Source organism: Phocoena phocoena, chromosome 2, assembly GCF_963924675.1.
Source record: "Phocoena phocoena chromosome 2, mPhoPho1.1, whole genome shotgun sequence".
Lineage (NCBI taxonomy): Eukaryota > Metazoa > Chordata > Mammalia > Artiodactyla > Phocoenidae > Phocoena > Phocoena phocoena.
The window spans coordinates 95,959,610-95,987,584 of record NC_089220.1 but is presented as its reverse complement, the minus strand read 5'-3'; the positions used below and the strand labels follow the sequence as shown (position 1 = coordinate 95,987,584).

The 27,975-nt window shown below is 38.8% G+C and overlaps 1 protein-coding gene across 4 annotated transcripts in view; it reads left to right on the top strand.

Annotated features, from left to right (window-relative positions):
• Positions 1-26,760, top strand: part of MYO5A (myosin VA) — a 120,110-nt gene extending 93,350 nt beyond the window's left edge. For 2 of the 4 annotated variants that reach the window (XM_065901125.1, XM_065901118.1), the window contains 10 exons: positions 1,613-1,811; positions 6,383-6,476; positions 11,768-11,914; positions 12,474-12,628; positions 14,415-14,504; positions 16,117-16,267; positions 18,396-18,678; positions 20,540-20,714; positions 26,217-26,297; positions 26,590-26,742. In XM_065901125.1, coding sequence (XP_065757197.1) covers positions 1,613-1,811; positions 6,383-6,476; positions 11,768-11,914; positions 12,474-12,628; positions 14,415-14,504; positions 16,117-16,267; positions 18,396-18,678; positions 20,540-20,714; positions 26,217-26,297; positions 26,590-26,742 — 1,528 coding nt within the window. Of the gene's footprint in view, positions 1-1,612; positions 1,812-4,886; positions 4,962-6,382; positions 6,477-11,767; positions 11,915-12,473; positions 12,629-14,414; positions 14,505-16,116; positions 16,268-18,395; positions 18,679-20,539; positions 20,715-26,216; positions 26,298-26,589 lie in introns of all 4 variants that reach the window. The other 2 variants (XM_065901112.1, XM_065901104.1) reach the window with 2 other exon arrangements.
• Positions 26,761-27,975: the final 1,215 nt, after the last annotated feature.

The window sequence follows — 27,975 nt, the reverse complement described above, 5'->3', positions numbered from 1 at the left end:
AAGAAATTCCAAACCTCTCAACTGGAGCCCAAGCTACTACTGCAGGAGAGATTAATACCTATTACGTAGTGGTTTCTTGTTTGGAATAATGATCAATTTAAAGAATGTATGTGCCTGGGCAACGTGTCTGCATTCTCATATATTATGATCATGCTGCCTAACAGCAGTGTTAAGCAGTGTTAAGTGCACGATTTGGCATTCTGTGTGGTTATTGTGAAATTCCGATTTATGAAACCGCAAGCAAAGAGGGTTTCCTGCATTGCTACAGTTCAAACTAATCACCCTAACTCAACATGTTAAATATGTCTAGGGGAAAGCAAATGAAATTGAAACAGCCGCACCTTTCTAACACAGACACTCATCTCCTCTAGTGAGATTTGTGTCTTAAAATCTCTTAAAAATGCCATTTTAGTGATGAATTTTTAAAAATATTTAATTTTTAATATTTATATTAAATATTAATATATAAATATTTAATTTTAAAATATTTAGACTCTTTGTTCGAGGGGCTTCTACTTATTCTGCTTTGTTCTAATCACAAACCATTGTCATTAACTTTGTGGTGTTATGGGTTCAAATCCTTTTGAAATTTTATAATCATTAAAATATTTTTAGTCTGCTGTTAACTGTTTGCTTGCAATGGCATCAGTGTTTCCCAGCATTTGATAACTAAGGGGGTTCGAATAAAAGAACATCTTTGCTTTCTTCATGTTAGTTAATTCGTATCCATAACTTTGTCTTGGCTTTGGAAAAGGGGGTGAATGTAGAAATGGGGGTGCCTGGTGAAGGGAGGATGCCAGTTCGCTCTAGTATCCTCCTGCCCTAGACTACTCACGGCGCAGCTGACTTGTATGTTTGCTCAGAGAAGCAGTAGCTGCTTTGTTGGTCCCACTAATATTGATGTTCTAAAACCATATCTTGTTAGGATTCTGTTACTGATAAGGAAGTTTATGGGGAAAGAGAAAATGACAAATTTTATATATATATATATATATATATATATGAAATATCAGAGCTATCTGTCTGGATTTGGGTAAATCTGTATGTATTTCAGAGTAGCACTCCAGCGTTTCTGCCCTTCAGAGATAAAAGTAGAAAGTAAAAATGGGACCCTGGTCATACCCTCTGCCTGGAATTAGTAATGCTGAAAGTCTTCAAGGCATATTTAATTAGATGGGGCATTTGTAATCTTGCCCTCCATAGTGCGGTGATTTTGTGACGAAGGTACTAGCCTTGCCAACTTTAATGCTAGTTTGTGAATGTAGTAAGCCAGGTTCTTTAACCTATGTCTTTTAATTGATTGATCAATTTTTAATTGATTGATTGATCATCATTTCCTATGAACCTTTCAAAAGAGCTAAAATTTTCCTGTTTCTAGGGGCCTTTGAGAACTTTGTAGCAGGGTCCACAGTTCAGAAAGACACAAATGTGAGCACATTTGTTTCCATTTCTGGCCCTTGGTTGAGTTCCTAGACTCTAATCAAGTCAGAAGCTACACAGTCACTACAGAGCCCCCGCTTTTCTGCCCTTGCAAGTGAGCATGGAGTCTTGCACCCTTCAGGCAGGGACTCTGGTGTCACCTCCCTTTCCTACTCGTGTGGCTTCTCCGCAGGCTCCTGGAATCCCAGCTGCAGTCGCAGAAGAGGAGCCATGAGAATGAGGCCGAAGCCCTCCGCGGGGAGATCCAGAGCCTGAAGGAGGAGAACAACCGGCAGCAGCAGCTGCTGGCCCAGAACCTGCAGCTGCCCCCAGAGGCCCGCATCGAGGCCAGCCTGCAGCACGAGATCACCCGGCTCACCAACGAGAACCTGGTAAGGGAGGTGCCAGGCCACACTCCTCAGCACGCAGGCCCTAGCCCTGCAGGGCGGCCTTCCTTGCTTTTTGAGCAAAACGTCTTTCCTGACTGGGAAACACTCACTGCCCCACACTTGTTACCCTCTTTCCCTATCAGGGACAGAGTAAGGAAAATAGGACTATGTTGGTAGAAGTGAAAAAGGCGTGTACTCGGGTTGTTTCTCACAGAAGGCTCTGGTGCATCTCAGCATCCTCAGCCCTCACTTGGAGGGTCTGGAAGATATCGGCCGACTGTGTGCTGGGCTTTTGATATCCTCAGGAACTCAGCTTCCTCCACGTCAGCTGCAGCTTCTCTGCCATCGAGGAGGTTATATAGTTGTCACAACCTTTGGTCCCCAAGCACCACTGTGGCCATCCCAGCCCCTGTCTCTAGCAGACAGCGGGGTTAGAGTTAGGGTCAGGGAAGGCAGTTGGCAGAACCAACGTGGGGCTGTAGGTTGGCCTTGGCTGGAGCTCCAAGGTCAGGGAGGAGGAACGTCAGGATTCAAGTTTATACATTCGTGATTCTTTTTTAGCAGAACTTGGGCAGTGAATGAGGAGATTTTTTTCCCCTTGCCAGATTCTGAGTGCTGGCACAGAGTCCAAGTTTGTTCTTTTTCTCTTTTTTTCTTTCTCTCCTTCTTTCTTTTATAGAAAATATTTTCTAAAATGTTTCTTTCTCAGTCACAAAGTAACTTTTATTACAGATTTATACTTAAGTTTGATAAACATATTTATTAAAGTAAAAGTCATTGAAAAAGTATAATTCCACTTTTTTTTTTTTTGGCTGTACCACGTGGTTTGTGGGATCTCAGTTCCTCAGTTACCCGACCAGGGAACTCCCAATGCCATATTTCTATAAAAAAATCTATATTGTAGTGTCAGTCTGGTTTTGAGAAAAGCTGTTTAGGGCTAGTGGTAATTTGTTTCTGTTTTGGGTTATTTTTAATTAATTAATTTGTTTGTTTATTTATTTATTTATTTTTGGCTGTGTTGGGTCTTCGTTGCGGTGTGCAGGCTTCTCATTGTGGTGGTGGCTTCTCCCGTTATGGAGCATGGGCTCTAGGCGTGAGGGTTTCAGTAGTTGTGGCACATGGGCTCAGTAGTTGTGGTTCACGGGCTCTAGAGCACAGGCTTAGTAGTTGTGGCGCATGGGCTTAGTTGCTTTGTGGCATGTGGGATCTTCCTGGACCAGGGCTCGAACCTGTGTCCCCTGCATTGGCAGGCAGATTCCCAACCACTTCGCCACCAGGGAAGCGCTGTTTCTGTTTCTTCAATTCAGGGTTTTAATGAGCTGTACTAAAATAGTTTGGATTTTCTCTGAAGATTTAACAATCTGAATTATCCCTCCATTATTTCATTAGTGATCATTTACATTACAAATAGTTTTCTGGTGTCATCTATTCAACCATCTTTTATATTAATTTGAAGCAAAACTCAAAGGTATGGGACTTCCCTGGTGGCGCAGTGGTTAAGAATCCACCTGCCAATGCAGGGGACACGGGCTCAAGCCCTGGTCTGGGAAAATCCCACATGCCGCAGAGCAACTAAGCCCGTGTGCCACAGCTACTGAGCCTGTGCTCTAGAACCCAAGAGCCACAACTCCTGAGCCCGCGTGCCACAGGTACTGAAGCCCGCGCACCTAGAGCCTGTGCTTCGCAACAAGAGAAGCCACCACAATGAGAAGCCAGCACACCGCAGTGAAGAGTAGCCCCCCTCACTGCAACTAGAGAAAGCCCACGCACAGCAAGGAAGACCCGATGCAGCCTAATTAATTAATCTAAAAAAAAAAAAAAAAAAAGCTCAAAGGTATTCTTTTTCCAGTCTGTGCTTCCCTCTGAGGACAGCTTGCTGGTGAGGCTACATTGTAGGAATGGGAAAGGTGGGTGAGGGCAGAGTTTGGACTCTTTCCAAAGGGCCTGAAATATCACTAATTTGTGGGGGAAGGTCTTCTGAATCATGGAATATTTCTGAGATGTCATTTTATTACTCACAAATATATTGTTGCTTAAATTAAACTAACAATGCTTTATTGCCTAAGAATTGATATACTAAATAATATAATAATAATTGATCAGCATATAAATTCTGTGCTTTTTAAATGATTATCTTAAAATACAAGGTGAAACCATGAAATAAAGATGAATCTGGGTGGTAGATTCTCAGAGTTTTTTCACTAAGCTGGTTAAGCATTTCCCTTTCAACCTTATGCACAGTATTACTTTTCTTCTCAATTTTTAATAGCTAATACAAACATAAACTAAGCCCTCAAATTCTCAACTGGTAGAATCTAGTTAACGAGTTTGAATTTTAGGACAACCCTTCGTAGGTCAGCTGCTTCTGCCTCGCTGACTACTTATTCAGGAGAGTGGATTCAAACTTACAGATAGGGGATGATGTACTTTTTCACAATCATTATAGTGTCTCAGTCTTAATTGTGCATTTCTTTAGGAAACACTTGGGCAGATATGAAAGCAGCAGTGGGCCTAGGCTTAGTGTTCTGAGAAACTACCCTGCAAATCCTTCCCACCCACCTTCCCCCCAACACAATCACAGAAATGGTTTTTCTCCCTCCTCTAGTGGACAAGCGTCACAGGCCACCCGCAAGCTGCCTTTCAGGGAAGGAAGGCACACAGCTTCTCATCAGTCTTTCCAACGTCAAACAAGAGCTCCAACTTTGCCATTATTCTCACTTTTGTTTTAAGGGAATTCCCCACTCTTGCCACTGCTACTGGCAGCAAAGAAAGTGCAGCAACTTGTGAGCAGGTCTGAGAATTGAAATAACAGTCTTATCTGGGGAATATGGACCACAGCTCTGTTTACCTGCTAACATAGCCTGTTTCCTCTGAGCATGTGAAAATATATTTGTGTATATATAATCAGAATCATCTGTACTAGAAAAATTAGAGGGCAATGGCAGGTGACAAATCAGAGCCTTTTGAGTATACGTGGTTTCATTATTTGTGTTTTAAAATATTTTAAAATTGATTTTGCTGAGAGGTAGCATTCCCCTCACAGAGAAAAACAAATGTCCATTGTGCCTGTTTTTTCAGTATTTTGAGGAATTATATGCAGATGATCCTAAGAAGTATCAATCATATCGGATTTCACTTTACAAACGGATGATTGTATGTAAACTCAGAGTGCTTCTCTGTCGTCTTCCCTGCTAATTCTAGCCCTCTGTAACTGAAGAGCACACCGCTGCCTGCCCCGCCCCAGGAAGTCTCTTCAAAAACTGTCACAAAACCTTTCTCCCCACAGCTGTCTGTTACCCAGTGATGTTGCCTCTATCAATGTCCTGCGTCCATTGTCACCTTCAGTTTGTTATTAACACTAGGCTTACAGTGTGATGGAAGCAAAATTTGAAAGATAAAGTAAAATCCAAGAAACAACTGAACGCTTTGAAATGTTAGCAACTGTTCCTTTTGAATCATTGATCTAGTATCTAAATCAGCCTTGTCTAAACTAAACTGGAAAATGAATGAATATTTGTATTTATAAAAGCTTTTCTAATCCATAACCTGAATAACAACCACAGACTTATTAAATCACTGATTTATTTCCCTTCCAAGTTCCTAGTCTGCTGTTGTCCACTTTCCTTCTTAATTATCGATCTTTTAATTATGCCGGTCATTTGAAATAATTCTTGATTAGAGAGCCAATTATCACAGTTTTTTTAACCCCCCACCTTTGAACAAACTGCTTTTGTTTTCTCTTTTTGCATAAACCATGTGGAATTATCCCTTTTTCTCTATAAACAAACTTATATCACCTGGGAGATTTTTATGGGAATGTTATCCAACCTGCCACTTGGTCTGCAGACCACTCTATCCTGTTTTCTGTCGTTATTTATTTTTTTTAAACATCTTTATTGGAGTATAATTGCTTCACAATGGTGTGTTAGTTTGTGCTTTATAGCAAAGTGAATCAGCTATACATATACATACATCCCCATATCTCCTCCCTCTTGCATCTCCCTCCCACCCTCCCTATCCCACCTCACTGTCGTTATTTTTTAACTTACCTTTTAATTCCCAAAACTTCTTAACTTTTCTTAAGTTACAGGACTAGTTTTAGCCTCTCCAAAGGGCGGGACTCATAGAGACAGTGCTTCACACACATAGGTGTTAATCAAAAGCCCCTAAGTTCAACCATCCTTAAAACTTCCCAAAAAACTGTGTGCATTCATCAGAATTTACTTTGCCTGTTCCCCGTTTAAAAGAAAAACTTGCTACTGGAATAGCAGTACATTTTACGAGCATTTTAATTGTTGTGGAGTCTACTGGAAAAGACTCCACAGTGAGCCTGCTGTCCATCACGCTGTAAAGGAGTTTACTGCCTTGTATATTTTAACATTTGGCTTTTATTATAGCTGCATTTCCCATTGCCTGCCAGTTTTAGCCAGGTGGGGCTCCACCCATGAGCTTTCATGGAGCTTTTATGTAAAACTAACAAGTGCTGTTTCTGTAATTTTGTGTCTGCTCTCCTTCTGTGCATTTTAGAAGGTTTATTTTGGTCTTTCTGTTCTATTTCTCATTTTGATCTTTAGGATTTGATGGAACAACTCGAAAAACAAGATAAGACTGTCCGGAAACTGAAAAAACAACTGAAAGTATTTGCCAAAAAAATTGGTGAACTAGAAGGTATTTAAACATGTTTCTGTGACAGTTGCTGAACCTTGGTTTTATATGCAATACTAGTGGCTTAAAAGGTTTTTGTGTGAATATTAGGGACAATAACAAAAATGACGTTCAGCAAACCTGGCCTCCGTGGAGTGGAAATTTTCATTACTAGGTGGGCGAAAATGTTCTTTTCGTGGTAGTAATAATTTACAAAAAGAGAATTCATTCAGCAAACATCTAATGACCGTCTTCTGTAGACCAGGCACTATGCTAGGCAGTATTACATAGTGGTTAAAAGCATGGATTCTGTAGCTAAGCTTCTCGGGTTTAAATACTGCCTCTTCCACTATTAGTCATCTGATACTGGGCAAGTTACTGAACCTCTCTATGCCTCAGTGTTCCCACCTGTTAAATGGGAATGATAATGGTGTCTACCTGACACGGTTTGTAAGGGTTAAATTAATTAATATGTGGAATGCATTTGGTATATTTCCTGACACACAGTAAATCCTATATACAACTTATTTTTATTACTGTTATTCTTAGTATTAGGGATACTAAGATGAGTAAGACAGAGTCTGTGTCCTCAAAGAACTTACATCTAATGGAGAACAAAAAGAGAAGTAAATAAGAAAAAAAAGAATTATGATTATAAAGAAATAAGATTTTAGAAAACATCTCATGATTTATATATGATGATGGGAAAACACCTTGAGAAGTGATCAAATATCGGTTATTATTATATACAAATGATTCTTGTCTTGTGGGTTAGTGTTTGTTCCTTCAGTAAGTAGGTGCCAGGGATATAGCAGTGAACAGGGCTAAAGCCACACTCTCAGCTTAGTCCAGCAATGATCTCATTGTTCAAGAGATTCTGAGACCCTCTTTGGAATTGCCTTCAGACCTATGCAGGCTATTACCATTTTGACCCATCTATTACCATTTGACCCATCTATTCTGTCATTGTCACTCTGAATAATTTTTGCTCTGCTCAAAGGGTGAAGATTCCCCATCACTGGGAATGTCCAAAAGAATCTACCATGATTAACTGTGTGGCTCTCATTCCTCCAACGTGCCAGGCCTGTCCTAACTGTTCCATCTGTTTGATCTTTTTGCTTCTCTTAGTCAAGTCCTGCTTATCCTTTGAGACCAGAGTTATATGTCACATGCTCAAGAGCAGCCTTTCCTGATCACACAGGTAGACCCTACGGCTCTACCCTCTGTGTACCGCAATTTGCCTCCCATCTTTTGTGGTTTTCACTGTCATATTTTTAGCAGTTTTTCTGTTTGAATTACTGCCTTCCTCAATGGACTATGAACTTCCTGAGCATGGTGACCACCTCTTATTTCCTCTTGTTTTCTCGGCACCTAGTATATTGTCTGACCTGTCATAATCATTCCATTTATTAAAATTTTGAACCTCTGAATTACAGAACCAGACTATATGTCTGTTGGCGGAACTTTAAAAATATTTATTCAGGGCTTCCCTGGTGGCGCAGTGGTTGAGAGTCCACCTGCCGATGCAGGGGACGCGGGTTCGTGCCCCGGTCCGGGAGGATCCCACGTGCCGCGGAGCAGCTGGGCCCGTGAGCCATGGCCGCTGAGCCTGCGCGTCCGGAGCCTGTGCTCCGCAACGGGAGAGGCCACAGCAGTGAGAGGCCCGCGTACTGCAAAAAAAAAAAAAAAAATCTTTATTCAGAGAACCTTTCTGCACTTAACTCTGCATTAATTATATCATGAGATGATAATTAGACAGCAGAGTTTCCACTTGAACGAAACTGATTTTAAGGGTATTAACTTGTAAGATTATTTTTTAAGCTCCTAATCGTTTCTTTACCATATGTTAGTAACTTTTGATAAATAGAAAAGCCATTTATTATTTTACATTTTTACTTAGCTTTCTTTGATATGTATATTTTACTTAAAGTGAAAGCTTAGAGCAATTTTAAGCCATTATCAATCAGAATTCAACCTCATCAGTTAAACTATCCTGCCAGCTATATTCTTAAATCTATAAGTACATTTGAGAAGGCAATTCATAGATTAAACAAAAAAGTCATTATGATATTCTTAAGAAAAGTTGAGTTACATAATACATATCTACAGAATAAGATGAAATAGATTTATGTGACTTGAGCGTTTGCTGAGTGCAGTGTACCTCCCCTCCCCAAGGCAGAGAAGAAAGACAACACGCTTTTCCAACACCTTTCTCTCCTGTCCCCTTATCCCCACAGTGTACAGAAAACACTGATAACCTTGTACAGCAAAGCACCTTCTAATATCTAAAAGTTTTCTTATATTTTTCTAAATATAATATACTTAAATGCTTCTGGTTTAAAATAGCAAGACTCTTACCTCTTCCTATGGGCTACACTTAATTAAGGAGACATTTTTAGAAGCCAGTGAAGACTTTTTAAATGCCAACATACATAATTTTTAGCAGAAATTATATGGCTAAATTGAGAATGTTTCAAAATTTGATATGCTTTATGCTGTATTTTAATCCAGGAGTGGGTGTTCCATCTCAATTTTCATAGAGTCGGGGAATTTAGACCTAAAAGAATTCTAGAAATCAGTTAATTATTTCATAGGAGAACAGAGCTGAGGCCCAGAAACCATAAGGGACTTCCAAAGTCTCAGCCACTTAGTGGCCAAAATGGGACTAGAACCCAAGCCTTCTGAAGAGCACTGACTTCTTTGTGTCATATTTTCCAACAGACCCTCTCTACTTATAATAATTCATTTGACTCTCAATTAAACCTGAGATCAAGATCTTCCCTGTACCAAAGTGAGGGAAGGAAAAAAAATTTTCCAATTTCCTTTCTATTTCTAGGACAAAAAGGTTCAGGAATGTTTTTCTCTCAAGCATAAAGAATCTATTATACTTGAAAATGGAAATAGATATTGCTTCACATCTTCCTAGAAGATTGCTGTATTAGATGGAGCATTCGACTAAATGACCCCCAAGCTCCCCTGAGTCTCTTAAAAACTGGGTGGTATTCTGGCTTCTCTCTTTCAGGCTTTATATTTTCCTGATACTACGTAAGGGTTGACATTTTAATTATATGATTATTTTAATTATATGATTTGTTAAATAAATCAAGGTCATGTTGAGCTGACATCTATATTTTACCTGTGAGTTTTTGTGAAGACTCTAATCTCTGGGAAGAATTCAAAGACAGTAAAATTTTAATGAAAGATGGAAAATTTTATCTCTGACATTTTTGTACAGAACCAAAAATATCTTCGTTAGAGATTTTGCAAAAGGAAAGTGAAGCTTTCTTTTAAAACGTAATATCTCTTAGTTAAAATATTCACCATATTTCATAAATTCTGTGGTGCACAATTTTTCATATTTTAACATCTCTGAAATTAGGATGTATCTTACAGAAGTTGATGGGTTTTAGTTTAACTGGCAATATTTTTCCTTCTTTAGTGTTATATAAAATAATACTATATGTCATAATCAGTGGCACCTTAGATATGATAAAATCAGTAGGTTTAAAACATTCTTTTTGAGTTATACAGAGTCCAAATGTGTGCATTTGTTGATAAACTTAGTATGTTGAATCTGTTTTCTCCCAGTTTCCCCTCATTGAACTGTTTCTGTGGCTTAAAGCAACCAGTAACATAGATGGCAGGGATCTTATTATTTTGTTTTACATGCAGAATATATACAGGAGCTGTGAAGGTCACAGCTGTGTACTGATCCTGAGATCCTCATGCTGTTGTGTTTAAACTAATTCCAGAAATAACTTATGTAAAACTAAATAGTTTGAATCTCCTATCTCTTGTAGAGAGGCATACAAGGCATTCAGTTAGTCCTGCGGTTTTGGACTGCATCATGCATATGAAATGCTAGGTTATGGGAGGTGGCCACAGCCCTGATTTGTCCAATCACAGTATGATCGCTCTTTAGATATCATAACGTTGGTGGATGGTGGTGATTTTCAGCGCTGATAGTCCCGGCGTGTGATGCTGCGGCATAAGGTGGACGAGGTGTCACCAGGCTCTGTGCTACATGAGCAAGAGCACTGGCAGGTATTGGTGTTCTCTGTGATAACCTCATGCTGTGGAACTGGCTTCCCAGAACTAACACCGGAAGTTGCCCAGAGTGACAGGAGAAGCATGGCTGATACCTTGTGGAGTCAGCAAGATTAAACTTTCTAATGCATCTGATCTGCGTTTTGTTTGTTTGCCAGCAGTCTCTGAACTCAAACTTAAGCTACACCCAAATAGATTTCTTTTTTTTTTTTTAACATCTTTATTGGAGTATAATTGCTTTACAATGTTGTGTTGGTTTCTGCTGTATAACACTAAATAGATTTCTTAACTGCCCCCCTTCCTGTAGATAAGAGAATTAAAAATCTTACTAGCATATAGCTCCACAAACACCATCATAACTCAAGTTTCCCTTTACCTTCCCTTGAATTTCCCATTCAATTCTCAATTTTGAGATGAAATTGGAGACTTTTTCTTAACTCTCAGTTTTTCTCTGGCAGCTGCCATCAACAGTGGTGATCATTTTTAACATCTGAAAGGGTTGTTAGCCAGCGGTTATACTTTAGTGGTTGCAGCTTTGTGGTGGGACTTTTAGCACTTTACTAAAAACAAACAAACAAAAAGTGAATAATATTTAGGAAATCATATTAAATACAGGTTGTTTTATCTGCTCATGATTTCTTTGGGAGTGAGGGGTGACAGAACATTAAGCCTTTTCCTTATGAAGGCTTTGTGAGAAATAATACATTTCACATCAACTAGTGTGAAGAAACTCGGTTCTACCAGCTATCTTGATGTGGTTTGAACTGATTGCAATGGTACATTTAAAGTAAATGTTCTTTTTCTTTAATGACCAGATTCATAGAGCTAAAGGTAAAGGGGAATCTTTTATAGTCTGGCTGCCTCTTTGTAGAATATTGTTTTTTCCTTCTGTAAATTAAAGTCGAAATATATTTAGATATTTATGATTGATACTGATTAGTTAACTAAGAAGTTAAACCACTTACTTTGGAGACATTTAATCTTATTACAAAGTAAACCTTATTACCAAAAAAAATGCTTTTGAATCTAGTAAGATTCTTTGGTGTTCATAGTAGCCAAGCACTAGTGGTTGTTAGAGTGACATTACCGTATAATTTTATCATCTATCCACCCAGTTTTACCAGAAAAAATACTGAAAGAAGGGACAATTAAGTGGTAAATATGGCAAACTTCTGTTGTTATAGAGTTTACTTAAAATTATAGGAACATGGAAACCTCTCATCTTTTCTACCTGGAAGACATTTTTCTTCTTTTTGTTTCTGATGAAGTGGGCCAAATGGAGAACATATCCCCAGGACAGATCATTGATGAGCCCATTCGTCCAGTCAACATTCCCAGAAAAGAAAAGGATTTCCAAGGAATGCTGGAATACAAGAAGGAGGATGAGCAAAAACTTGTTAAGAACTTGATTCTGGGCAAGTATTTCCTGCGTGAGATAAAAGGTCTTTCTGGTACATGTGTCAGTGGTGGGAAAGGCTAGTCACTCATTTATTAAATATTCACACTGGTTTCTTTAGTCATCCTTGACTGCTGTGCGTATAGTGCTGTAGCAGCATCCTGACCACATCATGGATGTCAGTCACACTGCAGGGACACTTGGTAGGACCCACCTAACTCCTGGAAGAGCAGGTTCCATAGGGAATGAAGAGTTTAGTTTGGGATGGGCTTAGTTTGACATGCCTGAGCAGAGATGTCAAAAGCCACTTGATACATGAGCCTAGAATTCAAAGGAAAAGTCAGGGCAGGAGATAGACATTTGGGAGTTGTTGTATAAGCAGCTAAGATTCACATGTTCCTACCCTCAAGAATTTCTCCACTTAGTCAGCCTTTAAAATATGCTTTTTTAAAAACACGACCTATTTACCCTGAATGATTGAACTCTTACTTGAGAGCTGTGCTTTTGTATCTCAAAAAGCATTCCTCGTGAAGACTTTCAAAGTTATATAAGATTATTTTTCCTCTTTTCTTTTTTAGAACTGAAGCCACGTGGTGTAGCAGTCAATTTGATTCCAGGGTTACCAGCGTATATCCTGTTTATGTGTGTTCGACACGCTGACTACCTGAATGATGATCAGAAAGTAAGGTCGTTGCTAACATCAACAATAAACAGCATCAAAAAAGTATTAAAGGTCAGTTCATGTTCAACAAAATTCTCATAATGAATATGAATGATGACAGAGTCTGCACAGAGGTATTTTTCCTTCCTTAGACTTGAGCTAAGTTTCCAGTTATGACCACTTTCTAGTCTTAATCTATACCTTCCATTGTAGGAAACATTCATTCTGTAAAGTGTCTATGTGCCTTCTTTCAAAACAGGGCTCAGGTTGAACAGTAATCAAAATTAAGTCGATATACTTGATTGTGAAGCAAATTCAGTTTCGTCATAGAAGTTTTCTGCTTTGAGGTCTTAGAAGTAAATTAAAAATACCTGGTGAAGTTCATATATACAGGGAATATGATGCTATAGTTAAAATAGGTACCTAAGTAAGTTTAGTAATACCTAGCCCATTCATATAAAAAGATGTTTGATAAAACATTTAAAATTCTCTTCTGACTTTTCTTCCCATTATTCTCCAGCTCATCTCATAATTTTCCTTGTTACCTTAAATGCCTGGTTCCATATGAGAAGCAACACACAGATACTAATCAGAGAGGAAAGACTTGGAAAAGGCAGCAAAGTTACATAATAGAACAGAAAGCCCTGCATAACTCAGTAATCACTGAGTCACTTGCGTGATCATCCTCTTGACAATCTAGAAAAACAGTGAACATTATTCTTAGTTTTAACCATTTTTCAGTTCTGTGGCATTAAGTACATTCATACTGTTGTATAACCATCACCACCATCATCTCCAGAACTTTTTCATCTTCCCCATCTGAAACTCTGTACCCATTAAACACACCCTCCCCCAGCCCCTGGTCATAACTTTTAATGCCGGTTCTCAGTCCCTCCTGCACAGATAGTCTATGTGGTTACTTTCTACAGTGCTTACTAAAGTGTGGAGTTTCTGAATATTTAACATTCAAACATTGATGAATGTCTTCTGAATGTAACTCATTTAATTTTTGGTGTATTGATGCTGTATTACATTTGGATAGACTACGAGTTTTACTACTTCTTAAGTCAACTCCTACAAAGACAACAAAGCCAAATCGTAAAGTTTTCTCCCTCTCATCTTACTTGCAAGATGAGAAAATTTGGATAAATTCTTCCAAATTTATCTAATTTGACTAATTATTGTACCAAATTGTTTAAAGATTAAAAAGGAGTAGATACTTGAACACAGCACCCTTTTGATACCATTTTAAATGGATGTGCATTTGTTTCACATCCTTTTTTAAACTGAAGTGTATTTGTCGTGTGTCCCTGGTTTGATTTCGCAGAGGTGGTTTGACACGTGGCCCACACCTGATGAAGAGCCAAACTCTCCACTGCTCTGCACAGGGCTTCCTCCATTCCATTTCTGATTAGCTCCCCAGAAATTTTATCTTATCATTGACAAGATTTTTAACCTAATCTGGGTTTCAGTGCTTCACAGTATTTGTAATTCCCTTTTGTGCCTTTAGTCCTCTCTGATTCCCTTCAGTAACCCTCAGGGAAGTGAGTTTGGGTAAGCTGTGGCTTGGCGAATTGTTTTCTGCTTAAAGGGACTGCTAAGCGAATATCAATTGCATGACCAGGCATCATTTTCTAATGGCATTTTCTAATTGCCAAGCAAAGTAACAAACAACCAGTGAACCCAGTGGTTGAAATTCTCTAGCAACGATATGAGGCTTTACAACTGCAATGTGATTTATTTTTATAACTGTTGTTAATGGTGAGTGAAGGAAATGGGCCTTCTGGTATCTGTTTGGTTTTCTCAGGCTATTATTTCCCTAAGGAAAAAGCTAATTTAGGCTTATTCTCTCTTTCAGAAAAGAGGTGATGATTTTGAAACTGTCTCCTTCTGGCTTTCTAACACATGCCGATTTTTGCACTGTTTGAAGCAGTACAGTGGAGAAGAGGTGAGAAAGCCTTGATCGCAAAACCAGCATGCTATACTTTCTCTGACCTTTTTAAGGAAAAAAATTTAAAGCACAAACTATTTAGCCATTTGTTAATTTAGAAACCTGAATTCAGAGGTGGCTTGGAAGTTCATAGCTTTGTTTGGTGTTCATTATTTACAAAACTGACTTGGGAAGTGACATAGTTTCTTCCCTCGGAGAGTTTGTATTATGAGCAAGCACAGCAGAAATAAAACGAGCATTGGTCATTGAATGGTTATCACACTGAAACTTTTTGTTAAGATGTGAAAATGGGCTTTTCAAGGACTGATGTAGGAATATTGAGCTATTTAAAGAAATTAATCCATTTTGGCTTGTGTAATACATTAAAGGTGATCAAGGTAAAACATGTCTCTTTAGATTTGTCCATAGATATTTTTGCTTTTGCTTATAGTGATGTGGTCATCAGTTGCTTGATAGACTTCATATTTCAAAACTATGTAATATATTAATAATTATCATTTATTAAGGGCTGCTTAGTATGTATCAGACAGCATTTATTGTACATTATGTTGTTTAATTCTTGTTTAACATCTCAGTGAGGTCGGAATTATAACCCAGTTTTACAGATGAGGAAACTAAATCTCATCACTTTGCCCAAGTGCTCTCAGTCATAAGGAGCTGAGCTAGGATTCTGGGTCTGTCCACCTCCAAGAGCCTCTGTCCATAACCACTGCCCTTCATACCTCCCCATCCTTTGCCAGGAGGGCAGGCAGAGAAGCTGAGCAGTAGTACTTTCTGAGCACCCACAGGCTAGGGGCAGAGGACTGTCCTGGCAGATGATGGGAAATGCAATATGAGCAAGACATGGTCCTTGAGCAGATGGGACTAGCAGAACAGAATCCTCCAGAAGGCCTATTAACTGTCCTTTCAGTCCCCAGTTCTAGACCATGTTGTTAAGTAGGTTGCAGGGAGGCAGATGCTTGAGTGTGGGCAGAATCCATCAAATAGGCAATTGTCTTTGTCAGGCAGTGCCTGACAGAAGTACCTGCCTGTACAGTTGGCTTTCCATTTTAACAAATACCACCAAAAGATTCCATTCTAAGCTCAGACTGAGAATCATGTGTGGATACAGTAAAATATAGTAAAGAGAATTTTTTTATTTATTCACCAGTCTCTGTAGACATTGATCAATTTTAAGAAGATTATTTACGTCCTTCCAGTGTAGTATTTATAAATAGGGCTATATTTAATGAACTGAAGTTAAGAGATTACCACTTTAGATAATTTAGTGCTTGGCAGTGAACCAGCTGTTTCATAAGTGAAAACACTCATTAGTTTTTTTTTCAAATCAAGTTCCCCCATCTTGTTTCATTGACATTGCTGGTGGAAAAGCTTAAATGCTAGGTTGCCAAGTTTAGATTATTCAAACGCTAGTAAGAAGTGGAAGGGGAGACGTGATGGAAACAAACACACAGAATTTGAGAAGGAGTATCCTGGCATTTATGTGTAGGTTGGAATGGGAACTCTTTGGAGAAAGGAAAAAATAGCATGAGGATGCCGATCAAATGAGAGAGTTAAACAGAAGACATTTCACTTCATCTGTATCATTAACTCTCCATTATGGCTCTAGGGCTTTATGAAACACAACACATCTCGCCAGAATGAACACTGCCTCACCAATTTTGACCTGGCTGAGTACCGACAGGTGCTAAGTGACTTGGCCATTCAGATCTACCAGCAGCTCGTGCGGGTGTTAGAGAACATCCTTCAGCCAATGATCGGTAAGGCCAGGGCATATTGCTGACATCCAGGTCTGTCTACCTCATGTGTCCGCCAATAGATGACCACCAGTGGCACATGTGTTGGAGCATGTATTCATATGGAGAACATAAAGTAGTAAGACTCAGTCTCAAAATTAGCTGAGGAATCCCAGAACCCCAGCCATGATGAACTGGGGTGCCTCAAAATCACTGCTTCCACATGATGGAAATGGCAGTATATAGTTTACTTCCCTAATGTGTAATGCCTCTCTCTTATGATTGGGTCATGCTTTATACCCAGCAGTAGACCTCAGACCTCATCCAGTTTTCAAAAACACTTTAAACTTTGGTCTAACATACTACTACACAGAGCTTCCTAGGAACCCATCTGAAATGAAGGAGGCTTGGGAGGGTATGTAGTTTGCCTATTAGGCTACAGTAAGAGGGCTGGGAAGGTACCATGGCAACAAGAACAGGTCTCAGACACTCCATGCTGAGTGGAACATCTCATGACCCCTATGGAATTGTTAAAAGCAATTTGGTTTAAAGTAGCAGTTTCTCATTGGATGAGAAACTGGGGTGTGTGTGTGTGTGTGTGTGCATGTGTGTTTCTATGTATGTGTGATTTCATGTACCTATCTTTATATGTGTGTACTCACTCTGGGTGTGTATTTATGTATCGTTCTACCAGTATTCCTTTGGAATGTGTAGCAGGTGTGAAATAGGAATTAGAAGGCATGTACAAATTGCAGGCTGCTAATTTTGAATGCATTGAACTTTTTTTTTAATTTTTTAAGTTACCAAACTGTATTATTGTCAAGCAAATTATCAACAGCCTCTTAAGGCTACTACCAGTTACCCTTTCTTTCCCCATCTATGTGTTTTCCACATTTCTACAACTCCGTCTCACCTCTGTGGGCTCCTAGTGTCCCATTTTTTATTGCAGGCCCCCCTTTAACCAACTAGAAACATAGAAGGCTGAGGAAGCCATGGGGGATGGCAGTGGTTTCTTCAGCTGACGCCTAAAAGGTCATGAATTTAAAGCAACCTAGGTCAGCAAAAATGCTTGAGGTAACACAGATGCAGAGGTCAGCTTCAGTCCATTCTCTTCTACTTTTGCCTGGTTTCATTGGCTAAATAAGAAATTTTACCTTTAGATGTGCCACTAGCTGCATCTCCCAATGATTTTACAACAACAAATGTTTTGAGTCAGTATGAGGTTCTTTGGAAGCTGCATTTAGCTCTAGGACATATAACAATGAATCAGGAATGGCCCCTGCTCTCAAGGGGGCTTCCAGTCCAGGGAGTGGGCATCCCAAAACCATCCTAGAGGAGGCATAAGCCAAATGCTGCAAGGGCGTAATAGAGGGAGCAGCAGTGCCCCAGATGAGAAGACTGAGCCCTGGGAGGCTAAGGCCAGCCCGAGGTCTCCCTGCTGTTGTGGGAAGCTCAGGGCAAGGAAGGGCCCAGCTCTCTAGCCCCACACAACTGCCCTCTCCCAAGTCTTCTCCAAGACCACTGCCTGATCTCCTGCCTTTCTTGCTACTTGATTTGTTTGCCTCTGGGGCTCAATATTACTGGAGAATTTTTTTTTTTTTTGTGGTATGCGGGCCTCTCACTATTGTGGCCTCTCCCGTTGTGGAGCACAGGCTCCGGACGCACAGGCTCAGTGGCCATGGCTCACGGGCCGAGCCGCTCCGCGGCATGTGGGATCTTCCCGGACCAGGGCACAAACCTGCATCCCCTGCATCAGCAGGCAGACTCTCAACCACTGCACCACCAGGGAAGCCCTACTGGAGAATTTTTATCTTCTCCCTAACTGCTCCATACATCTCTCTCAAAAACCCTCCCAAGATACCTCACACGTGCTATTACAAGGCTTCATATTTCAGAAAATGGGCCATTAAGAGTTCTTAATTTCATGGTAAATTTTTGAATTTAAGAATTATTACTATTTTTTTGAATTTAAGAATTATTCCTTCATTAAAGTTTAAAATCCAGAAGCCCTTTTATTGAGTTCTTTTTCCCTCTATGTTGATACTCAAATCATTTTCATAAACTGAATGTGTGTATGTCTGTGTCTTTGTGTGTGTGTGTGCGCACGCTTCCTTCCAGATCTTCTTTTCTGACACTTGAACTTCTCTTGCAGTCTCTGGAATGCTAGAGCATGAAACCATTCAGGGTGTGTCTGGGGTGAAGCCCACAGGGCTAAGAAAGCGAACCTCCAGCATTGCTGATGAGGGTACCTACACACTGGACTCCATCCTGCGGCAGCTCAACTCTTTCCACTCAGTCATGTGTCAGCACGGCATGGACCCCGAACTGATCAAGCAGGTGGTCAAGCAGATGTTCTACATCGTGGGGGCCGTCACACTGAACAACCTCCTCCTCCGGAAGGACATGTGCTCCTGGAGTAAAGGCATGCAGATCAGGTGAGCGAACGCCAACAGCTGCCATGGCCTTTCCATGCTGCCCAACCGCTTGCCAGCGCTCGTGTGAGGCTAGTGTACCTGATGTCCACTGTCCCCCCCACCGACTCCCCGCCAGGCGAGCAGCAAGGGCAGACCGAGCACAGAGCTGCTTCCTCTTGTCTGGCTGGACCCTCCACTCTCATTCGTGATTGCTCCTGGCCGTGCCTAGCAACCCACTGCTTGTTAGGAACCTGCTCCATGTGAAGATAACTCGTTATTGTTTTTTTAAAGGGAACATTATTTATTTTTATTTATTTATTTTTGGCTGTGTTGGGTCTTCGTTGCTGTGGGGGCTATTCTTTGTTGTGGTGCGCGGGCTTCTCATTGTGGTGGATTCTCTTGTGGAGCACGAGCTCTAGGCATGCGGGCTTCAGTAGTTGTGGCACGTGGGCTCAGTAGTTGTGGCTTGCGGGCTCTAGAGCACAGGCTCAGTAGTTGTGGCACGTGGGCTCAGTAGTTGTGGCTTGCGGTCTCTAGAGCGCAGGCTCAGTAGTTGTGACACACAGGCTTAGTTGCCCCGCGGCATGTGGGATCTTCCCGGACCAGGGCTCAAACTCGTGTCCCCTGCATTGGCAGGCGGATTCTTAACCACTACGCCACCAGGAAAGCCCCGATAACTCGTCAGAGGGAGTGGGGAGATGATGAAAACTACATAAAGATGAGATAGCTGCTTCCTCTCCTTTTGTGTGTGTTTTAATTGTACAATAACAAAATATCAAATTATAATGAAGATTGCTAATGTTTGATTGCTCTTATAAATTTATTTTGACAAAATACCTTTTTGTACCTATGGCAACAAGAACATGTCTAATAGATCTTTTACTGATGTTTGAAATACGCCCCTCTCTATTTTAAGATAAGCTGTGCTCAATTTTGTCCAGCTGCTCCTCAGCATAACCTTATTAGCATAATGGAATTTTTTTTTCAAATAATTTATTTTAAAACAGCTAGAAAATTCACCAAGAGGGGGAAGAAGGATTTCTCCTATGAAAGCCTGTAGTTAATCTCAGGAAGCGTTGGCTTTCTTTTCAAATTTTCCATTACTCACATCCACTGTAGGTAGTGGTAAGAAGATAATGCTTTCCACTCAGGTCGTAGAATTTATTTTTCTGCAAGCTCTGTTCATACCTATGAAGCCCCTCTTTGCCTAATTACTAAGTCCTGACTGTGGGTCCGTTTATCTCACTCTCGTTTGCGAACCACTATCACTTGGTTGGCCACCTCTTAAAACCTCGCATCTGTGTAGTTTCTATGTCTCTCTTCATATTTGGGGTCTTTGTCTCTTCCCGCGGCCCCCACTTGCCCTTCTCGCCTTCATCCCTGAGCTCCCTCAGGCCACTACCTCCATCACCCAGACTCTTCCCTAAAGAGGGCCGGAGCACAGGGTCTATGTGGGGATCTTGTTATTATGTCTACTAGCTTGGAGTCTGACTTAAGGAAGAGAGAGTACTTAAAGGATTATCAATTCTCACCTCTCAAGTTGTAAGAAACTATAAAGTGTTTTCTGCTTGGCTCTTTAATAAGGACACAGCCATATTATGTGTTCTATTTTGGTTTTTAGCACATCTTATTTCATAACTTGCTGTAATGGCTACATTTCTATCTCCCATTAAAGAGAATTATAGTCTCTAGAATTATACCTACTCTTAATATAATTATGATTATAAACCTCCTGATTATGTATAGTGATAAATTTTTAAGCACAGCTAATGATTTAAAAAAACAATTTCACTGAAATTCCTGACAAAGCCATGCACAGAAAAATTAAGACATTTATGATAACATTCAGTAAATTTGCATCACCCCCCTTTTTCTGGCATAGGTACAATGTCAGTCAACTAGAAGAATGGCTGCGTGACAAGAATCTGATGAACAGTGGGGCTAAGGAAACCCTGGAACCTCTCATTCAGGCTGCTCAGCTTTTGCAAGTGAAAAAGAAAACAGATGATGATGCAGAAGCCATTTGTTCCATGTGCAATGCTTTAACTACTGCCCAGGTAAGGCGATTTTCCCTATTATAAAACAAGTTAACATTCATCAACGGTGACATTGGGAAGTAAAGAAGGCTTCTAGCTATTGCTTTTGTCTCTGAGCTGACTTCATCTGTGTCAGAGATGATATATATCAATATTGTAGATCTTGAAGAAGAGAGATTTTACCACAAAGTATATTTCAGTACTAGTCACAGTCCTGCACATTCAACATTCAGTACTTATTTATCCACTCTCTACACTGTTCTATATAATGTTCTAGCCACTAAGATAAAACCATGAACAAAACAAAGTCCCTGTTTTCATGGGGGTGTACATTCTACACATTCTATGGAGTTTGTACTCCATAAAAGAATTTTCCATATTATTTAATAATTGAATGATTCTTTAGACTTCTCTATTTTAAGACAAATAATTGTGTTTTTTTAATTGAAATATAGCTGATGTATAATATGATGTTAGTTTCAGGTATCCTACACAGTGATTTGACATTTCCATACATTATAAAATGATAACCGTGATAAGTCTAGCAATCATATGTCCCCATACAAAGTTATTACAATACTATTAACCATATTCCTTATATTGTAGATTACATCCATATGCTTTATTTATTTATTTTATAACTGGAGGTTTGTACCTCTTAATCCCCTTCACCTATTTTAATACCCCATGCCCCTCCCCTCTGGCAACCACCCATTTGTTCTCTGTATCTGTGAGTATATTTTCATTTTTTTGGTTTCTTTGTTTTGTTTTTTGGATTCCACATATAAGTGAGCTCTTATAGTATTTGTCATTGTCTGACTTATTTCACTTAGCATAATGTCTGCAAAGTCCATTCATAGTGTTGCAAATGGCAATATTTCATTCTTTTTTATGACTAAGTGATATTCTTGTGTGTGTGTGTGTGTGTGTGTGTGTGTGTGTGTACACCAGTATTCTTTATCCATTTGTCTGTCGACAGACACTTAGATTGCTTCCATATCTTGGCTATTGTAAATAATGCTGCAATGAACAGAGGGGTGCATATATCTTTTCAAACTAGTGTTTTTGTTGTCTTTGGGAAAATACCCAGAAGTGGAATGGCTGGGTTGTATCATAGTTGTATTTTTAATTTTTTGAGCAACCTCCATAGTGGCTGCACCAATTTACATTCCCACCAGCAGTGCACGAGGATTCCCTTTTCTCCACATCCTCACCAACACTTACTATCTGTTGTCTTTTTGATAATAGCCATTCTGACTAGTATGAGGTAGTACTTCATTGTGGTTTTGATTCGTATTTCTCTGGTGATTAGTGATGTTGAGCATTTTTTCATGTGCCTGTTGCCCATCAGTATGTCTTCTTTGGAAAAATGTCTGTTGAGTTCCTCTGCCCATTTTTTTAATCAGGTCATTTGTTTTTTTGATTTGAGTTATATGAATTCTTTGTATATTTTGGATATTAACCCCTTATTAGATATATTATTTGCAAATATGTTCTTCCATTCAGTAGGCTGCTTTTTCATTTTGTGGATAATTTCTTTCACTGTGCAAAAGTTTTTTAGTTTGATGTGGTCCCATTTGTTTATTTTTGCTTTTGTTTCTCTTGCCTGAGGAGACAGATCAAAAAAATATTGCTAAGACCAGTGTCAAAAATGTACTGCTTGTATTTTCTTCTAAGAGTTTAAGGTCCTAAATTTAAGTCCTTAATCCATTTTGAGTTTATTTTTCTAAGTGGTATGAAAAAATGGTCTAGTTTGATTCTTTTGTGTATAGCTGTCCAGTTTTCACAACACCATTTCCTGAAGAAACTGTCTTTTCCACATTGTATATTCTTGCCTCCCTTACTGTAGATTAATTGACCGTAAAAGAGTAGGTTTATTTCTGGGTTCTCTTTCCTTTTCCATCAATCTATGTGTCAGTTTTTGTGCCAGTACCATACTGTTTTGATTACTGTAGCTTTTTAGTATGGTTTGAAATCAGGGAGTATGATACCTCTAGCTTTGTATTAGTACTTCTTTCTCAAGATTGCTTTGGCTACTCAGTTTTTTGTGTTTCCATACAAATTTTAGAATTATTTGTTCTGTGAATAATGCTTTTGGTATTTTGATAGAGATTGCATTGAATATGTAGTTACCTTGGGTAATATTGTCATTTTAACCATATTAATTCTTCCACTTTATGAGCCCGGTACATCTTTCTATTTGTTTGTGTCATCTGTACTTTCTTTTATCAATGTCTTATAGTTTTCCAAGTTCAGGTCTTTCACTTCCTTGTTTAGATTTATTCCTAGGTATTTTATTCTTTTTGGTGCAATTATAAATGGGATTGTGTTCTGATAATTTATTATTAGTGTATAGAAATGCAAGAGTTGTCTGTATATTAATTTTGTATCCTGAAACTTTACTGAATTCATTTATTGGTTCTAATAGTTTCTTGGTGGCATCTTTAGGATTTTCTATATACAGTTTCCTGTCATCTGCAAACAGTGACAGTTTTACTTCTTCCGTTTCAATTTGGATTCCTTTTACTTTTTTTTTCCTGTCTAATTTCTGTGGCTAAGATTTTCAATACCATTTTGAATAAAAGTGGTGAGAATGGGCATCCTTGTTTTGTTAGAGGAAATGCTTTCACCGTTTTACCATGAGTATGATGTTGACTGTGGGTTTGTCATATATGTGTTTTATTATGTTGAGGTATGTTCCGTCTATAACCACTTTGTTGAGAGTTTTTATCATTAATGGATGTTGAGTTTTGTCAAAAGCTTTTTCTGCATCTATTGAGATGATCATATGATTTTCATTCTTCAGTTTGCTAATGGGGTGTATCACATTGACTGTTTTGTAGTAATTGTAAAATCCTTGCATCCCTGAGATAATTTCCACTTGATCGTGTTGTATGATTCTTTTAATGTTCTGTTAAATTCACTTGGCAAATATTTTGTTGAGGATTTCTACAACTATGTTCATCAGTGATACTGACCTATAATTTCCTTTTTTGTGGTATTTTTGTCTGGTTTTGGTATCAGGGTGATGTGGACTCGCAGAATGAGTTCAGAAGTTTTCCTTTCTCTTCTGTTCTTTTGGAATAGATTGAGTTGGGTAGATTCAGGTGTTAACTCTTATATTTGGCAGAATTCCCCTGTGAAGCCATCTAGTCCTAGATATTTGTTTGTTGGGAGTTTTTTGATTACTGATTTGATTTAATTACTTGTAATTTGTCCATATTTTCTATTTCTTCCTGATTCAGTCTTGGGAGACTGTACATTTCTAAGAACTTATCCATTTCTTCTAGGTTGTCCATTTTATTGGCATATAATTATTCATAATAATGTCTTACGATCGTTTGTATTTCTGTGATGTCAGTTGTAACTTCTCTCTTTCACTTCTGATTTTATGTATTTGGGCCCTCTCTCTTTTTGTCTTGATAAATGTGGCTAATAGTTTATCAATTTTGTTTATCTTTTCAAAGGACCAGCTCTTAGTTTCATTGATTTTTATTCTGTTGTTTTTGTAGTCTCTATTTCATTCATGTCCTTTCTGATTTCTTTTCTTTCTACTAACTTTGGATTTTGTTTGTTCTTCTTTTTCTAGTTCCTTTAGGTATAAGGTTAAATTGTTTATTTGAGATTTTTCTTGTTTCTTGACCTAGGCTTTTATCTCTTAAACTTTTCTCTTCCCTCCCTTTTCATATTTCTAGTTGTGGCCTTTTCTTTTCCACTTAGAGAAGTCCCATTAAAAAAATAAAAAAATAAACGTAAAGCTAGTTTGATGGTGCTGAACTCCTTTAGCTTTTGCTTGTCTGTAAAACTCTTTATCTCTCCTTCAAATATGAATGATAACCTTGCCAGGTAGAATATTCTTCGTTATAGGTTTTTTCCTTTTATTACTTTGAATATATCACCCCACACCCTTCTGGCCTGCAAAATTTCTGCTGAAAAGTCTGCTGATGTTGTTATGGGAGTCCCTTTTTATGTAACTAGTTGCTTTTCTCTTGATGCTTTTAAGATTTTCTCTTTATCTTAAATTTTTGCCATTTTAATTATAATCTGTCTTGGTGTGGACCTCTTTGGGTTGGCCTTGTTTGAGACTCTGTGCTTACTGGATCTAGATGTCTGTTTCCTTTCCCAGCTATTATTTCTTCAAATAAGTTCTCTGTCCCTTTCTCTCTGTCTTCTCCTTCTGGAACCCCTACGATGTGAGTATTAGTGCACTTAAGTTGTCCCAGAGGTCTCTTAAACCATCCTCATTTTTTTTCATTCTTTTTTGTTGTTGTTCAGTTTCAGTGATTTCCACTATTGTCTTCCAGCTCAGCTCACTGATCCATTCCTCTGTATAATTCAGTCTGCTGTTGTATTCTTCAGCTCTTTTGGTTCTTCTTTATATTTTCTAACTCTTTGTTGAAGTTCTCACTATATTCATCCCTTCTTCTCCTGAGTTCACTGAGCATCTTTATAATCATAACCTTGTAGATTGCTCATCTCCACTTCTATTAGTACTTTTTCTGAGGTTATGTCTCGTTCCTTTGTTTGGAACATATTGCTCTGTCTTCTCATTTTGCCCAGTTTGCTGTCTTTTTTCTGTGTATTAAGTAGCTCATATACATTTCCCAATATTAAAGAAGGAAACATCCTATAGCACTCAGAAGCATGCTGCCCTCTTGTCACCAGAGCTATATGTCTAGGGGTACCCCCTATGTGGGCTGTGTAGGCCCTTCTGTTGTGGCAGGGCTGAACTACTGTTGGCTCAGTGGTGGGTGGGGCTGGCCCCTGGCCTGGTTGGCTGCCCCACCCTGTTTCCTTTGGTTTCTGCTGCCCATTTTTTGGCAGGGCCAGCTTATAGCACGGCTGGTCACAGGGCTTATGGGAGGCCAGGGCTGGTGCTGGCCCATTGGTAGGTAGTTAAGCCCTCAGCACTAATTAGCTAGAGGGAGGATTCCAAAATGGTGCTGAGGGGCAATAACTGATCGTTCAGGGAAAGCCTTATTTAGCTGTGCATTGAATTTAAGGAAATGAAAAGATGGGAAGGGCATTTGAGAACAATGGCCACAGCATGAAGCAAGGCATAGGCATAAACATACCCACATTTCTTTTGCCTAGTTATTTCTGTGCTGACTCTTGGATTTTTTAATGTCCATCACTTATCTCAAAACATAGAAATCTTACATAGATTACACATAGAATACATATAGAAAGTAACTAGCTGAATACACAGGACACTGTTAACTATTGTTACTTTGAGAGACTGAGAGCATGCAGGTGGGAGCACTTTTACTTTTCATGGTTTTTCAAATTTATGTTGCTTCTTAAAGTGTAAAATATTATATTAATACACTCTTATTTTAAAAATTCAGCTAATAAAGGTAAATGTGCCTTCAGAACCACTCCCTCTCCCCTCTTGCCCTAACCAAGCCCTGAGTAGAACTGAAAACTGTATGCAGAGATCCTTTTAGTTTTCCAGATAACAGGTACCCAGCATGTATGTATTTGATAATATGCTAAAGACTTTGATCATTTTATTTCTCCCAGATTGTCAAAGTGTTGAATTTGTATACTCCAGTTAACGAGTTTGAAGAAAGAGTCTCTGTGTCATTTATTCGTACTATACAGGTAAGATCTCCCAGGCTTTCTTTTGCTTTGATTCACCAACACAGTCGTTTGAATGGAAATTTTATAATTTATTGAAGGGTAATGCAGCTTTTATTATAATTATTTTATCTCATTTTTATAGTGCATTAACTTTCTTGATAACACCTTATTGGAAAAATGAAGTGATTTTAAAACAAATATAAATATTCTTCATTAGTTGAGGATTTTTGGTAGAATTTTGTCAAAAAAAATCTTTATAGATTCAAAGAATTGATGCTCTGTTTTTTTGTTTTTCTTTTTTTAATCTTCTCAGATGCGTTTACGAGACAGGAAAGACTCTCCTCAGCTGCTCATGGATGCTAAACACATCTTTCCTGTCACCTTTCCTTTTAACCCATCTTCCCTTGCACTAGAAACCATCCAGATTCCAGCCAGCCTGGGCCTGGGATTCATATCACGGGTCTGAAAGTGATATCAAGGAAAATATTGACAATACAATACTTGCCTGAAATAACCCATTATTTCAAGTGAGGTACTGAAAACACATTTTAAAAGAGATAGTACTTATTATCTCCCAAACAAGGGGTTATTGACTGGAACTCCCCCTAGAATACTTTTCATCATCTTGGAAAGAAAGATAGGCTCCTTTGTGCTGTGTTACCTTTTAACAACACTCATCCTTGATCAGTTAGGTATCTGCAGTTGACGTGCAGGTGAATGATGGAAGGAAGGAAAAAAATGTGTCTTCAGCTGCCAGCATTTATTTTGAATCCTTATCACTGCATCTAAATGATATCAAAAACCTAAATTCCAGATATGAATATGAGCTGTTGTTAGAAAGGTACCAATAAGGAACCTCCTGTGTGCTAACCAGAAGAATTGAAAGAAAAATCATCACTGAGTACATATCATACCAGTTTAGGAATCAATTATGTTGCTACTGTCCAACTGGAACAAAGAAATAAACTGGCAATATGTAAAGTAACTGGCCAAGTAGCTCCCCTCTATGTGTCACTATGATGTAGAGATACTAAGAGAATGTTGGTTTGCTATAGAGCATGGAAGTCCGTTTGTACCATAGTTTACTGAGCATTTTAAATTGCTGCTACATACTATGTTCTTTAAAACGTAAGCGATATTCATATTAGGCACTACAATAATAAGCTTCTCTTTTATCAACTCTGTTTACAGTTCAATCAGCTCAGTTTCAACTGGATTATGTGCACATAGCTACAGATTCACCTGCACAAGTAGCAGACACTGGGAAGTCATGTAGTAATATGACACAATGTTTGACATTTAGGGATAGGATTAGGCAAAGTGGCTATTATTGATGTCCTTTATTCAGGATGTGTTACATTGATGTGCTCATTAATTTTCCCTGGGCACATATCACGTCAGGGTACAGTGTTCTGTGAAGTGACCTATTTTTAGTTATCAGATCTGCTTCCTGCAGTGCATATTTTCAACCTTGACAGGTTTTCTTTCTTCTTAATTTATTTAAGAATTAATGTCAGTCAATATCTAGAGAGGATTGTCAGAATATTCATGATTTAGGTCTTGAAATCTTAATTATTTTATAAATTATGCAAAAGAAAGTATATAACAAATAATTACGATTCCATTTTTTAGGCTTTGCAACTTCTATAAATGTTCTCAATACCACTAGATACTTTAAAGAGCATCATATTAGAAATAC